This window comes from Argiope bruennichi, chromosome 1, assembly GCF_947563725.1.
Source record: "Argiope bruennichi chromosome 1, qqArgBrue1.1, whole genome shotgun sequence".
In the NCBI taxonomy this organism is placed as follows: Eukaryota; Metazoa; Arthropoda; class Arachnida; order Araneae; family Araneidae; genus Argiope; species Argiope bruennichi.
In genome coordinates, this window is record NC_079151.1 from 85778215 (window position 1) to 85794542 (window position 16328).

Below are 16328 nucleotides of genomic sequence, written 5' to 3' on the forward strand. Positions count from 1 at the left end.
AAAATTGACGAATGGTATTTTCCCCTTCTTTAGCGCAATAGTTAACTTTCATAATTTTTTATTTAAAATTTGCACGAAATATTAATTGTAAATTACTTTTACGTTTTTTTAAAACATATTTCAGTCAATTATGTGAAGTGGATGCTTATTGTAATTAATGATTTTATATAATGAACCGACAATCAATTTCTCATTGATATTGCACCAGAATTCCTCTTCAGTGATGTCTACCTGACATTGATTGAATACCACCTCTATTCACAATTATTACAGTTAAGAAATAGCTAACTTTTAGGTACAAAGTTTAGGATCAAGATAGCATGCAGTGTTCCTAGGTAATCTCCCCACTTTATATATTGATCACATCTGGTTCTACTCCAACATGTAGATCAGATAAGAAACAGTACTTTCAGCATGGCATGATCATTGAAATAAGCACTTGCATTGAATAGAGTTGTCTTCTTTTATAAATATTATCTCTTCGAAAGTACTTTCGTGATGGTTAATTATATGATATGCGATTTTGAAAAAAATTCTCAATATCTAAATTAGATGTTTGCTATATCTCCAGAATATTAAAAGTATATTCTGTAAAAAAAACGTTAATTAAAAATATTCATATCAACCAAATTATAACTAACTTATTACAGAATTAAATCTTATTACAGCAAGAAAAAGTACTATTTAAAAATGAACTGACGCAATAAATTTAGAGCATTCTGATTGGTTAATTATGCTTGATTGGTTAGTTATGTGAAACAAATTAGTGGAATCAAGCGACTTTTTGAGGTTGAGGACTTAATAAAAATTTTATTTTGCAATTTCGTTCGAAAATGGAGGGAAATGGGAGGCGCAGACAACTATTGATGACATATTTAGAGGGTGTTGAACTTCCATATAAGGTAAAAATTAACATAAATTGCTCCAGTGGCTTCAGTTAAAGAATTAGATTTTGCAAGTTATTTGATGTTGCAGCTATTTTATACAATTAGATGATATATTATCCTTTGGTTTAAATTTTGCATGTTTCCCTGGATGGTTTTAAAGTAACAATATCTTATAATCTAAACAGAGATTATCTTGATTTTTTTTTATTATACACGTCTCCGATAATGGCGAGTCTTCGTACTATACACATATATATATCCTGATGGAAAAGTGTCGAAATCTGCTTAACCTGCATTGAAGTGCTGAACCGATTATGAACACACGACATTGTTCTAAAATCAATCTACTCGTCACAGAAATTTCAAAGTAATTGTCAACTGTTACCTCCTTTTGTCATAATCAACCAATACGAGTTTTCCGGTTTTCTGAATTACTCCAATGATAATTAATTTTGATACTTTGTGATAAGTTGTCCATTATTTTGCATGGGGACATGAGACAGACATTTTAAGTGGTTACAAAAGAGACGTTAGCTACCCACGCAACATGACCATATATCAATTTTTAGGACCTTTCCGTGACTCTCTATAAATGCCTTGTCATTGTCTGATGGTCAGCACTCTGTGGAGGATAACGCACGGCTGTCTTCTTTTACTGTAATTGATTGTATCTACTACATCGAGAGCAAGTGGTCACAAAGCATTAACCTCTGATCTGCCAGAAGATCTGTCATGTTCTATCTAGAATTTCCCGAAAGAAAAGCATTTCGCTTTTGGGAACGATAGATGTAAACAACAAAAGGAGCTGAGGAGCGAAAGAAAAAAAAATCCAAAGGAAAATTATTAAAAGAGGAAATTAAAATCATATGCTTCATTTAATTTTGATGATTCGGATTTGGATGTTTTAAATTTCAAAATTTAAAGTGCAAGAGAGATTATTCAGATTCAAGAGAAAGCATGGAATAAATATTCTTGTATATATGTCCTTTCATTTGCAAGACTAAGTTTTTGAATATTATGGACGACAACATAGAGTCAATGCGTGCCAAGTTGCTGTTGCCATAAGATGATTTCTAAGGTATGTGATATAGTTAGTAAAAAGCTGTGTAGCCTCGGAAATTAAAAAAAAATAACACTCACAAATAAATAAATCCATAAATTCTCTAATAAAATTTAAACAACAACAACAACAAAAAAATTAATCAACAATTATCAACTAAGATCGCTTCGTTCCACAATTTATTTTAGCAGCCGTCCGTTTGGCTTAGCTGGAATTGGCGGCTTGGCATTATGGAGAGTTATCGACAGACCGTTTTCAACCAAATGGAATCTTTGATATATATTTTTACTTTCTTGCATATGTGGTGCAGAGAAAATACTGTAATCGTCAGAAAATACGAACTCGAGCTTTTGACAATTTCAGACCTCTCTGATTTCGAAAAACACATTTTTGAAAAATGCCAGTCTGTTTGTCTCAGATAAAGGTAACTCAAAAATACTTTGTGATAGAAATGGTATATTTGAAATTTAGTATACTTTACAACAAATTTTTAGATTTCTTTCAAATTTTAAACTAACTCTATTATGTCAGTCTGTTCGAATATAAGCTAACATTATAATTACAAAACGTAGAGAGCAAGATGGATAAAATTTGGTACACATATTTAACGCTTATAGTGTACACTTCTAAATAATTTTGTGTCAAATCCAAAAAAGAATTCATCGTCTCTAGGTCTGTATTTTCAGAAACATGTAAATACGATAATTGAAAAACACAATACTTAAATATATTAAAGTTTGTATTAGATTTTGTGGCTATAAGTGTAGTTTAATGACACATTTTTGTTTCCATCTGTCAAGAAAAATGCATCTGTATCACAAATTCGATTTTCGGATACTATTAACCGCATACCAGGGATTAATTGCCAAAACTTTTCCCAAGTATGACATTATTAAATAAAATTATTAAATTCAAGCTAAAAACTAATATTTCGTAACTATTTTAAGCCAATTCCATGCAAAGTGTTCTCTGGGATTCTTTTATTACAGAGTCTGAGGAAAGGTCTTGGGGAGATTTTTTTCTGACAATTGTTGCTGTTAATATTTTACTTTTTATGTTATGTTGTGTACTACATAGATGTTTTGTGTATATGAGTAACATAGAGAGATTTATTTTACAGTGCTTAATAGGCGTGCCCCACGGCTATTTTCCCCACTGATAGAAAATGTCTCTAAACTTTCCGATCAGTGAGTCAATGTTGGTTCTGGTTCTAGTTGATGTTTATTTATTTTTTGAAAATAAGTATTGTGGTATACATACATATATATACTAGACATAATTCATTTTTATTTAACTATAAAGCTCTTAAAACCATTTTGACCCATCCATTAACATTGCAATTTAAATAAACAGTTAGAAAGTTTTTTCGATTTAATTTTTTTAAGTAATGTAAATCCTTTCAGTGTTTCAAATGCATTGCTATGGCATCAGTATATCAAAAGCAATCGCACTATTTTAACGTTAAATTTTGCATCTCGTCTTCGGCCGAACACTTTCAGTCTGAATTATATATATATATAGTTCGCTCAATGTTAAAACTTTTCAGCAGTTATTTAAAAGAAAAAAACTCATTTTAAATTTAAAAACACAAAGGCTAAAAGAAAAGATGATTAATAAATTTAGTTTTATGCATAAATAATTTATTAACAATTAAGAGCATAAATTTAAGTATATACTTAAATTTGAAGAAAAGAACATCTTTAAATTTTGAATAAAACATTCCTGTTCAAAGTTTTTAATTGAAATAATATGCTTCATCTACATTTGACTATTGTCTGTTATACAGCAAGTTTTTTGTTGAAAATAAATGTGATAGCATTTCAAAAGAGGTTGCATTTTCTTCAATTCTTAACATTTTTTAATACATTAGAAAAAAAAATGGTTATCTCCCATTGTCATCGTTTTTTGCGATTTAATAATTTAGTTTATTTGTTTAAGTGATCTTATATTAATTTGAACATTGCTTTATTAGGGCAATGTTTCTAAATTTAAAGTAATCCGTTTATAAATTTTTTTTTTCATATTCTAAAGATAAAAAAAACTCTATCAAAATATTATACAGCAATTAAATAATTAAAACTGTAGTTACTATACTTTCTGGTTCTTTTGGGTTTCGTCAGAGCCGTTGACCTTAATGGTCAACTGTTCGAATGAAGTTTAATAGTGCGTTGAGAACATCATCGATTAAAGAGGTCAGTCACTGGAATCCATCATTAGTGTAGAGGATATATATATATATTTTCAGTTTTAACCATGTCTCCATTTTTCTTATGCTTTGAGGCTCTTCAATTTCAAAAAGTTTTTCGATATTTATTTCAAAATACACATTAAGTTGCTTACAATAAATTACTTTTGTTTCTAAGAGGGACTTTTTACTTCTTATAAAATAATATATAATATCTAAATAATATATAATATAAAAAATTTAAAATAAATAGTTTTTAAAAAATTTCCAGGTTTTTCATAAATTTCCATCAAAATCAGTATGTGTAAGTCTAATTCTTATTTTTTTTTATTTCTTTGAAACCAAAACCTGATTTTAATTTTGATCAGAAAATCCATATTTTGTTCAATTTATTTCTTAATAAGAATACAAATACTCATTTGATGATATTTGACATTTTTTTTAAGTATTAACTAAAATTAGCTACTACTGAAATAGACATTATAAATTATTTTAGCTCAAAAATAATTAAGGTTGTCATTTTAGAAATAAAGGTAGAAAAGAAGATTATCTGATTTTAGACCTTAAAAAATCCAATATAATTAACAAAATTTCAAAAAAGGAGAAAATTTTCAAGGATTTATAGAAAATGAGTGCTCATTATTGTTAAAGGAAACAATGCATAAAAGGTATTGTGTTTCAGAAGTATTACTTTACCAGAAAAATAAATAATGAAAAAATATTTTATGATAAGATAAAATAAAAATCCATTTATGTGCACGTTGATGTTTTTATTCAAAACCATTTTCTTTTAGTTTCCACTCAGGTTATTTTTTAAATATATCATTTATAGTTAATGTCTTTTAGATAGAGCAATGAAAACCGGCCGGTATTAATTCATTTGATACCAAGTAAGGATTTATAGATCATATTTTTTGTTGAAAGATCATTATAGAAGCATAAAGCTATCAAAATAAGATTAATTGGATTAACAAGATAAATAAAAAGTTAAAATATATTTATAAATAATGTGATGTCAAAAAAAGCTGTGAAAAGATCAGTTGTTTTAAATAGATAAAATAAGCATTCTCAGCAATTTTTTTTCAAATTTTTCATAAACATATCTTTTAATCATTCTTCTATTACTCAAATTGTTCAAAAAAATTTTCAAAATATCTGAAAGATCTTTTTTTTTAATTAGTTTTGTGCGGCTTAAAATATTAAAGGATTTTTCTGAGAAAAGAGAAAGAAAATGCAAGTATAGCGGAACTTAAGAATTTAGAGACTTTATAAAAAGGATAAAAAAACACTGCAACTTCTTCCCCCCTAAATCTGGGAAACTGTCATATCCGATAAGACAGTGAGCTTACCGTTCTTAGCTTAAGAAACTGAGCCTTATTTTTTTCTCTATTCTCAGTAAATAATTTTCTACCCATAATTTTTTTTTCCATACGAAGCGAAAAAAAATTCAATTTTCAATGAAAAGGGAGTTTACAAGATCACTTTATGTTGTCTAAGATTTTCAAAATTCTAAAGTTTTCTGTGATAACTTGCAGTCCCTGGCGATGAGTTATTGAATTGAATATGACAGCTAAAAATAGATGATGTCCACTTTGATCTAAATTGGTTTAGATCCTATAAAAATAATATCATTAAGGTTGTTATTTAAGATATTTTATTTTTTCTTCGATATAATATTTCACTTGAGCCTTTGATACTATTTTGCTATAATTTGATTTCCTTTAATGCAGTGTCGAACGATGAATCTCTACTGATAAAATATATTTATTATGCTTAGGCCAATTTAGAACATAAAATTTTCAGTTGGGGTTCACATAATGGTATTCCAGTCAATTAATGAATAAATATAATATAGTTAAAAAACACTACACAAAATCAATGTATTAGAAATTTATTTGCATTGTTATGATGAATATTCAATAATGGTAACCATGGTTTGTTTAGTATTATGTGAATTCAATTTTTAAGTTCAATGCAATATTTCATCTACTAATAATAAATATGAATACATGTATGTGTATGTGTAATTGTGCTCTATACGTCAGACCGTTTGATCTACAGCTACCAAATTTGATACAAAAAATATCTTGGAGGGTGGAAATATGCATCTAAGATCGATGTCTTTTGAAATTTTAATTACAGTTTTAACTAATTAATAATTAAACTGAATTCTGGCTTTTTCTGCATTAACTTTCAAAAATTAAATTTACACATTTAGATTACAAAGTTACAATTTCAATTTTTACAATTAAATTAACAAACTTTAAAAAAATCGTCCTTTTACTTATAGCAATTAAAAGTCATATAAAATTTATCTAAATATTGATATTTTTTTAAATGATTTTATTGCAAAATTTTCTATAATAAACTGCATTAATTTCCTGAAATTCAAAACATTTTCATTGCTTCATCAGACATTTTACCGCAGGACCTTATTCAATTGTTGTAAACTAAGGCAGTGGGACTGTTTTTAATCTCTACGTAATTTACAGAACAAAAATCAAAAGAGTGAAGTTACAGTAAAGCGAAATTTAGAAGATAGATGAACCAGGCATTTACATTTTAAATAGTAATTTGATGTCATGAGGATGGTCTTCATTAGAAAGGTTCAGGTATGCAATAAACAGATCACATGTAAGTCGGTTAAATTAACATATCCCTAACGTCTGAAAAATTGAGAGAAAAATGGACATGAAGTTATATCTAAACGATTTAAGTGAATTAGATATATCCATTATCTCCATCGAATAAACTGTTTGCCAAAAACGACTAGTATAAAATAAAAATAATACCAAAAAAATTTTGTTTCAATAAATGCCGTAAATGTTTACTAAAGAAAAAATGGTGGCATTCTAAAAAGTCTGAAATAGTGAATAATTTAATGTTTATGTTTATTTGGAACAAATTTTTTCTTTTAAATTTTTGAATAAATGTTTTTGAAATATTTTTTAGAAATTAATTGTGATGGGGGAAATCTTTATTTTGAAAATCATAACGGCTTCCTTTTGGATTTAAAATTATTTGGATTTTTTTAAAAAAAATTTATAAAAAAAATTAAAGAAATTTTTTATGATGATATGTACAAAAATCAATTAATATCAGATCAGTACTATGATGCTGATATAATGTGGGAAGTGTACTAATATAATAACTTTTCCTTGTAATCTCTCTCAAAAAGTCATAAAACTCCATTTAGTAAAATATGAATAATGCAATATTAAATTGAATAAATATTTATTTTTAAAAAATCCATTGCATTTAATATAAATACCATTCTTGATGCTAGATATCACTAAATTTTTTCTAATTTTTTTTTCCAACCTTACTGCCTTACTTTTTAAAAATTTATGATATATAGATAAGCGTTTCTACTAAAAAAGGATTTGGATTCTATGTTTATACTGAGAATGCAGTTCTTGAATAGATGATAGTGTAATTCGTCATTTTTTCGAAATTCTTCTCAACTGGTATTTGTAAAACTTGTTTTCTTACTAGCGTACTATTGCTGCCATAAAACATACAACTAAATTCTTCGTAGTTCAATTTACTATAAATAATAAAAAATTTTAGAACAAGAATGTAAAAACTTTTTATTACTAGGATTATAAATTTGGAAAGAAAAATCAAAATTCTTACTAAGATATCTTGGTTTATGGAACTTTTCATTTAGCAAATGGAAAGAGAACAATTTTGTGAAACAAGAAAGAAAAAACTCGCCGCTTGGTTGCTATAACAGCTACGTTTGCAATAAGTTCAATATAAATTTTCATACAAATCTCACAAATTAAACTTCATTGTGTAAGCTATGAAAAGACATTATTTTCAATCAGAAAGAAGATTTTCAGATAATAAATCCTAGGCAACAACTTGTTTGCTTATTTGATAAAGTTTCAGTGTTCTAAAATTAGGTTTAACCTTACAGATTCAAACAGTTTTTTTAAATCTCGTAAAAGAAACATTTATGGTTTATTTAGAAAAAAAAGTTTTCATGAAGATTTCAGTTCTGTTGCGCCGTATTTCAAAAAATTCATCTCGAATAAGAAAAATTCATCTGAAAGCTTTGGCATTAATATATCATAAAAAGTCACTTATCAACTGTTGTCTAAAAACATTTTTTAACCAGTGCAGAAATACAATGTAGAAATGCTTATTTACAAAATATATTTTACTACTATTTTTATTATATCAACATTTGATTTTTAATTTCCACTTTTTTGGATGGTTTCATGTCTATAGGTTTATCTTTAAAAATAAATCAGTAAAAAAAAAATGTTCGACATTTCGCTTATCAACTTCAATAATGTTTATAAAGAGCCTATTCTGAGCAAAATGTTCAAAATATTGATGTTTTTATTTTCCAACTGTTTAGAATTAAATAGAATTAATTAGAATAAATTATTGTAATATTAGAATCTTGAAGTGCATTTACTTGATTACATTTAGTTAAGCAGAACTAAAATTCCCCATACATTTCTTCAAACATATGAATTAAATAATTTTTTAACATCAAAACCTAAAGCATAAAATTAGCAAAAATATTTTATTTATAAACCAAAACAATATATTTTTATGTATCAGAAAATTATTCAAATTATATCAAATTAAGTCAGTTAATATTTTTGCAGTAAAGAAATAAAGTTCCATGTCTGAAAAATTAATTCCAAACTTTCCATATGTTCACAATATTTTTCTTTATATCTTTTAATTATTAGTTTATAAAACAAGGAAAATAAAAGAATTTTTCAAGCTGAAACAATTGGATTATAATTATAAAAGTCTCGAATTTTAATTTATCTAGAAATCTGACTCATAAGTACGAAATTTTATAGAAAACTTATATTATTAAAATCAAAGGATTTTTTTTATTAACTTGCTGAGTGGTCAGAAAGATAAATTTATTAGATTAAAGAAAAAGTAATTTCATTTAAAATAATTTGTAAATAATTTTTCCGCCCATAACGATAATGAATAGCTTACTTCTTTAACTATTTCATATCCCTCCCAAAAATGCCATTAAAAGTTCCTTTAGTTATATTTTATTTTCTGGAAAAATTGCTGTTAGAAATTATTAAAGAAAATTTCGGTATAACTTATACAATATCAATATAAGTAATTGTATGTAAGAAATTTTAAGAAGAAATTTAAAATTAATTTAATAAGTAAGAAAATTTGAAGAAGAACTATTGGAAAAGAAACAATTTTTTTAATTGACTAGCAAAGCACTTACCAATACGATAAGCTAAGAAGAAATCAATATTTCGTGACGACTCCTTGGAGCCAGTCAAGTTATTTATGATCCAGTTTATCATTAGAGCAGAAAGATAGTAAGACAAGAATAATGGTACTAGTTGTTATTAAATAGATATATTCTTGCAAATTTGGTAAAGTAAGTTAATAAATTATATATATATATATATATATATATATATATATATATATATATATATATATATATATATATATATATATATATAAAGTATTAGAATCAAGTTAATAGGAAAAACAAAAATTCAAAAAAATTAAACCAAAAAAATTATAAAAAATATAAAAAAAGAATCCCAGCTCCCAGCGCTAATTCTAAAAGATACAAATAAAAATCAACTTGAGGCTACCTTTCTTGATTTAAAAATCGAAATTGCTAATGATAAAACAATAGTTGGTATATACGATAAAAGGGATGATTTCAACTTTAAAATAAAAAAACTATGTAACTACCATTCCAATCTAAACTCTAAAATTTTCAAAAATCTAATTTTCTCACAAGTTAACAGGATCAAAAGGGTTTGCAATAATAAAAATTCTTATATTGAAGCATCAAACAACCTCCTTAAAAATTTAATTAAAAATGAATTTCCTAGAAATTACTGTAATGTCAATTTTTTAATTAAACAAGGTATGGTTTGGGATTAATCCTTTGGCTTAAATAAAAATAGAACTTTCCTTGCATATTGGATCACTCAATAGATGGCGCTGGGAGCCTACATCTGTTTACATAATTTACCGCTAGTGTTTTAAAAACAGGGAATCACAATCAATAGTTTAAAGTTTTCTTGACTGTTGATGGTATGTACTGGCCTTTTCGTTTTTAATTTTTAATTTTAGTGCTATTTTTTGTTTTTATTGTTATTTTTGTTATTGTATTTTTACTTTGTTGTGGTTAATTTCTTCTTATTTGTTGTTTTATATTTCCTTTCTGTTAAAATGGTATATCTCTTGAGCATAATTTCAGGGGATTTTCGGGTCACGAGGAATCATTATTAGACAATGTCTGTATTTCCTCACAGAAAAAATCCCTTTCTTTGAATCCCTGCCTGAGGGTGACCCTTGAAAAAGTCTTCAGGCCGGATTCTTTTTTTATATTTTTTATAATTTTTTTGGTTTAATTTTTTTGAATTTTTGTTTTTCCTATTAATTTGATTCTAATACTTTTGTATCAATTCATCTGTGTTTTAGAAGTAGCTGCAATTGCGCTCTCTAAATACTATGAAGTTCTTTTTTTGGTTTTAGTTTAAATAGGTTATAAATTTTAGTTGCGATTTCGAAACTGTTTTTGTTTCGTTTTCATTTTAGTTTCGTTTTCAAACTTTTTCTTACTTAAGATTGGTTATATATATATATATATATATATATATGTGTGTGTGTGTGTGTGTGTGTGTGTGTGTGTGTGTGTGTGTGTGTGTGTGTGCGTGTGTGTGTAGGACATTTAATTATATCCCAGTAAATAATTCCTACTCCGTTAAGAGTATGCATGTAGAATGTTCTAATGATGTAAAATATTGCATCTTATCTTATTTAATATATTAAAAGTATTGTTGAAAAAAATTAAAAAGTTTAGAGTTTTGTGCAGTCTTCTGACTCTATTAATCCTATTTGGTAAAATAATTTAATATGTTTATATTTTTAATGCATATAAAGTTCCATTCTTCCGTGAAACTTCGGCGGCTCATGATGATTTGAATATCACTATTTTACCATATTTTGCGCGATTTCAAAGATCATATCGTGGAAAATTCTGCAACGAATGGCGTTTACTCCAAATGCAAGTTGATTGTGCCCAAACCAGTAGAATTCAGAGATTCGCAATTCGGAAAATTTTAACTGCAGAATTTGTTGTGATTAAAATGTTACCGAGTCAAAACTATTTTATTGTGTACTTATTTTTAAATTTTTTGTGTTTTATGTAATTAAAATTAAATGGTGAATGGACAAAATTAAATATATTCTATATTTCACACTTTTGCGTTTTAAATTGAATTATTTTTTGGGGGGAACCGAAAGTATCCGGGAAATTTTCGCTGCGAAGGGTTAAGATCTCGAAATACTGTTATTTTTGTTTTTCACTCTTCAAAAGTGGAAATTTTGTCCTCAAGAGCAGATAAAACACCGTTTCTCTAACTTCATGTCATAAAACATGCTCATGAATCATTCCTCATTCCAATCAATAGTTTGGATATAAGAATAAATATGTTTCTTTTTGAGATGATTTAGAATATTTTTTTATTTTGAAGCATGAATATTACAGCATTGTTAATAGATATAGAAATATAAAAGTTCAAATTAAGAATTAATAAATTTATTTTTTGGATTCTAGGTAGTTTGAATTTTGACATTTAAGAGCAGAGATAATTTATCGATAATTCAGGCACATTAAATAACTCTATTGGTGATTATTTTGTTTTTCTATTGATATTATTATTTTCTTCATTGAATTATATGTGCATTTATTCTGGTGCGTAGAGTAAAGGCTTGATGGATTTCTTTAAAAAAGTTTAACCAAAATAATTTTTTTTTAAGACATGGCATTTTATTTAAAACAGTTACTCCTTTTCTATTATTCAATACAATACGCAGGTAACAGTTTTTAAACTATATGGTTAGTCTACACAAAAATGTTTATTTTTGTTTTTTAAATACAATAATGATAGTATTAACTGTAAAAGAAAGAATATATTTCATGCATCTATTCTTTTTTCTAATCTGTAGTTTTCGTAGAGACCTTTTTCTAATTTTTTTTTTCGAAAAGGATCTCTATAGTATTTTCTCTAAGATATTTCTAAAAATATTAATTTCGAATAATAATTTTTAATTCATTTTTTTTCTTTATATCTAAAAGAATATCTCTCTCTCTCTCTCTCTCTCTCTCTCTATATATATATATATATATATATATATATATATATATATATATATAATATAATTTTTTTATTAGTTTAGGAAGTTCTATTTATTCCAGTAGAGTCTCAATTTTCTTTTTTTTTAAAAATGAAAGTGCTCTTAATGAAAATTAACTTAAATAACACAAAATGTGAGATAATTGGTGGTATAATGGTCAAACCCATATCAAATATTTCCCAAGCTTAAAAATAAAAAGTGCCAAATTCTGGAAACAATACTTTCCCCAGTCAGCATTTTTCTTCCCCGCCGCATTCTGTTTCATAATTTCAGTATCGAAGTTACTGATCTTTGGCCAGAGTGCCTTTTTGGATGCTTTCCAGCTAGGCTAGAGTGTCACGTGAGAAGACCAGGTTCCAGGCGCCAGCGAATGGCCTCTATGAGGAGATTGTTTGCGTAGGGGGAATGCGAGCAAAGCAGAGCGAACGACACGCATTACTGGGAAGAATAGTTAGCGGGGGGGGGGGGGGTAATCGTAAAAACTAAGTGTCCGACCGGAGACGTCAGGTCTGGACAGTTGACCGATTAGAGAGAGTTAATTTCCTATTTAGTTAGCAAAGCTGAATTCTGGTTATATTGGAGAAACAGTTCAATTGTTTCCAGAGACAGAATGAGTACGGGAATGGTTTATTTGCATTTATTCTAAATGGAAAATTTTAGCAATATCAACGGAAAATATGTGCTGAAGTTCATAAAATATCTTTGTTTAAGAATAATTAACTAGAAACTGTCCGCAGTTAAAACTGCTATAACCGCTTTCTTGGAAGTAGTTTCTTCAATTAGTGACGAAATTTTCATATTAAATGTAGAAAATCGTTTTGGATATGGTACTGTTTATAGAAAGACTATTTTTTTTTTAATATCACGCCTTTTATGTTATTATATTAGTATTATAGCTAAATCGCTATTCGTATAATAATTTATTTTATGACCTTATAAACACATCTTATATTTGAACATCGGGATTGGGTAAAACGCTATGCCATCAATATATTTTCTTTAAACCTTCTTATCTTTACATTTAAAAAAAAAAATATTTACGCTTGTCATTTTCTTGGGAACAATTAAAGCGAAATAAGTGCAAAATTATTTTTGAACAATTCTTTAAAAATATGCAAATGCGAAATATAGTCACAGAGAATATTTTGTGGAAAATAAAATGGTTTAATTTTCATATCCTTGTTTTTTCAACCACAAAATAATATGCAGTATTTTTCATAATTGAAAAATAGGTTATCTTAATTTGGTTAATTTAAATTAATTATTAATTCCCTGAATCTTTCAATTTTCTATTAACGGAGTTTTAATTGGAATTTATTAATTTGGATAACTCGAAATTAAAATTAAAAACTATACACTAACTGAGTATGTTCGAGTATCCTCACTAAATTCATTTAACATCCATTGCACATAATCTCTCTCCTCCCATCGATGATTGGGCGTACTTCCTTCGGGAAGGGTCGTACCGTGGCCGCCGATGGCCCTAAGGACTCAACCACAGTTCCCGCCAGTGTTGCTGTTGCGGCGGTCGGTCATTCAGTATTATTTATCCAGTGTGCCTTCGGGCGGGTCGGAGAGTCAGTGATATGACTTACACATAACCTTCTGGAATAGGCAATTCCCTTTAATTATATACTGAGATAAATCCTCTAAGTTATCAGTTCTATTAAATTTCAGAATTTCATTGATAATTTTATACTTGAGGCAGAATTAATATATAAAATAACCTTTTCCTGTGTGGATACACTTGCACCTTAAAATAATGAATGGAATGAAGGCAAATGTCATCTGCAGATTGTTGAAGAAAAGGAGAGATGAATTCAGAAAATAATAATAATATAAAAAATATACGGTTAAAACATAAGAAAAAAAACAATAACAACTTTTCCGTGTCGTTATTCCATTTTGTTATTATATTCTTTTAGTTTTTTTTAATATTGAATATTCATCCTTTTCCATTTTTATTTTGGTGTCTGTTTATATTTGCACCTTTCTATCGTTACATCGTAAATGTATCTGTATCATTGTATGAATTATTTCGACGTTAGTGACATCAATAAAAGGAAACAATGTGAAAATATTTTTAAAAAATGGTAATTTTTCTAAGATGTTTCAACTTAAGGATAAAAAAAACAACAACTATCTTTTATGCCTATACACAACTGCGATTTATTATTGCGCTGTTAATTGCTGCCCGAAACAAGATGCATATAATATTAACTACATAGAACACAGATTATTAACTACATTAGCAAATAATGAAAACACAGCAATTTACATTTTTTATGAAAAGGATATTATAAATTGAACAAATAATGGTATTGAATAGAAGCTAATTTTGATTGATTTTGAAAAGGAATACATGAATGCGTGATCATTTTCGAAATTTGCTGTAGCTTCGTGTATAAAATATTCCAAAATCTCGAGTGGGCGTTTTCGTTGGAAACCATTGTAATTACATTTGATTAAATTTTAAAAATACTTAATTTAATTTTTCTATTTCATTACAGAATCTTGTCTCATTTCATTTCATGATCAATGTTTCATTTATGTTTTTTTAACCGAAATAAGAATAGGCACATTGATAATGTATATTATGAGCTAACATATTACGACTGTCTGATGAGATACTTTTTATTTCGTAGGGATGGTGGAGTCTCCTCAGAAGTGTAGTATGGACGACGACTGCGGGGACGCAGAACTGCTCACCTGCGACCTAGAGCTCAAAGTGTGCAAGTGCAGAGAAAAATACTCAATCCTCTCCTCCGCCGGATCCTGCCTACCAGGTACGCATTTTCCTTTGAGAACTATGAAGTACCAGTTTCAGTTTAAAAAAGGCATAACAAATTTTCAAATCAAAACTGCATCATCTATGCATTAAGCAGAAAACTAAAAGCTTCCACGTCTCTGTTGAATGAATGTAATAAGTACCTTTGATAAATTTAACGCTGCAAAGAATTTTTCACGATATTAATCGACTTTGATCTACAAGTAATTGCATCAACAATGTATAATGTAATATGGTATTATGCGATAAAAAAATTCAGAACTTATTATTGAATAGAATATTTTTATACTTGGTCTACCTCGCGATGGGGAATTTTGAATGCCTGAAATTACGAGCTACGCGCATACTCTGTGCGCATTTAAAAAGGATTAAATCAGTTATCACTAGTGTTTTAACTATTTTTCGTAAGTTTAGGACTGCAAAAGTGTTCTAAGAAATTAATCAACTTTTATTCATTTTGTAAATAGAAAATTAGTAGCTTGATGTAAACTTTTGATATATATTTCGCTACAAGTTTTGAGCTTAATAGTTCTGCGAAATTAAACAACAGTCCTTTTTGATATGATGTTTATTACATAAAATATTTATTACTGGCGTTAAAGCAATCCTTCTAAATTATCTATTATTTTTAAATACATCTGAATTTTATTTAATATTATTTAATTGGTTTTATTGATAAAATGCACATTTTTCTATGTGCTGCTCATTAGAGATGCTTCTATTCTGTTAACCCTTTAAAGGGCCATTTTTTTCTAGTCATATGTTAAAATATTTTTCGGCTTGAAATTAGAATAAGAAAAGGGATTCATTTAGCTTATTAGATAAATTTAATTTGATTAATTAATTAATTTGGTTAATTAATAATTAAGTAACAAATCAAGACACATCATTTTGTCTGAGATAAAGAACTGAAGCATCTAAGTTTCTGACTTACTAAAAAAAATTTGTCGGAACTTATGCCAACCTACATAATTTCATACAAAGATTGATAAATTTGGTGGGAAGCATACTTTCCACGGCCTTAGAAAGGGTTAAATAGGGAAGAAACTACTGCAACATATCTATTAATATGAGTTCTTAATCTTTCTTCATTCGCGACTTCATTTCTATAATTTATTTATAAGTTGGAGAGGAAAAGAAACAAAATATAAATTACTAATAAGTAAAAGCAAGTTTTGTTAGATATTTTAAACAGAATTTTTCATTGAAGTTTTCGAATCAAGATGTTTTTCTCAA

The 16328-nt window shown here is 27.4% G+C and overlaps 1 protein-coding gene across 1 annotated transcript in view; it reads left to right on the forward strand.

Moving 5' to 3' along the window:
• Positions 1-16328, forward strand: part of LOC129968966 (uncharacterized) — a 106086-nt gene that overhangs the window by 68178 nt on the left and 21580 nt on the right. The window contains exon 2 of the mRNA XM_056083349.1: positions 14950-15090. Within this exon, the coding sequence (XP_055939324.1) occupies positions 14950-15090 (141 nt within the window). The remainder of the gene's footprint in view (positions 1-14949; positions 15091-16328) is intronic.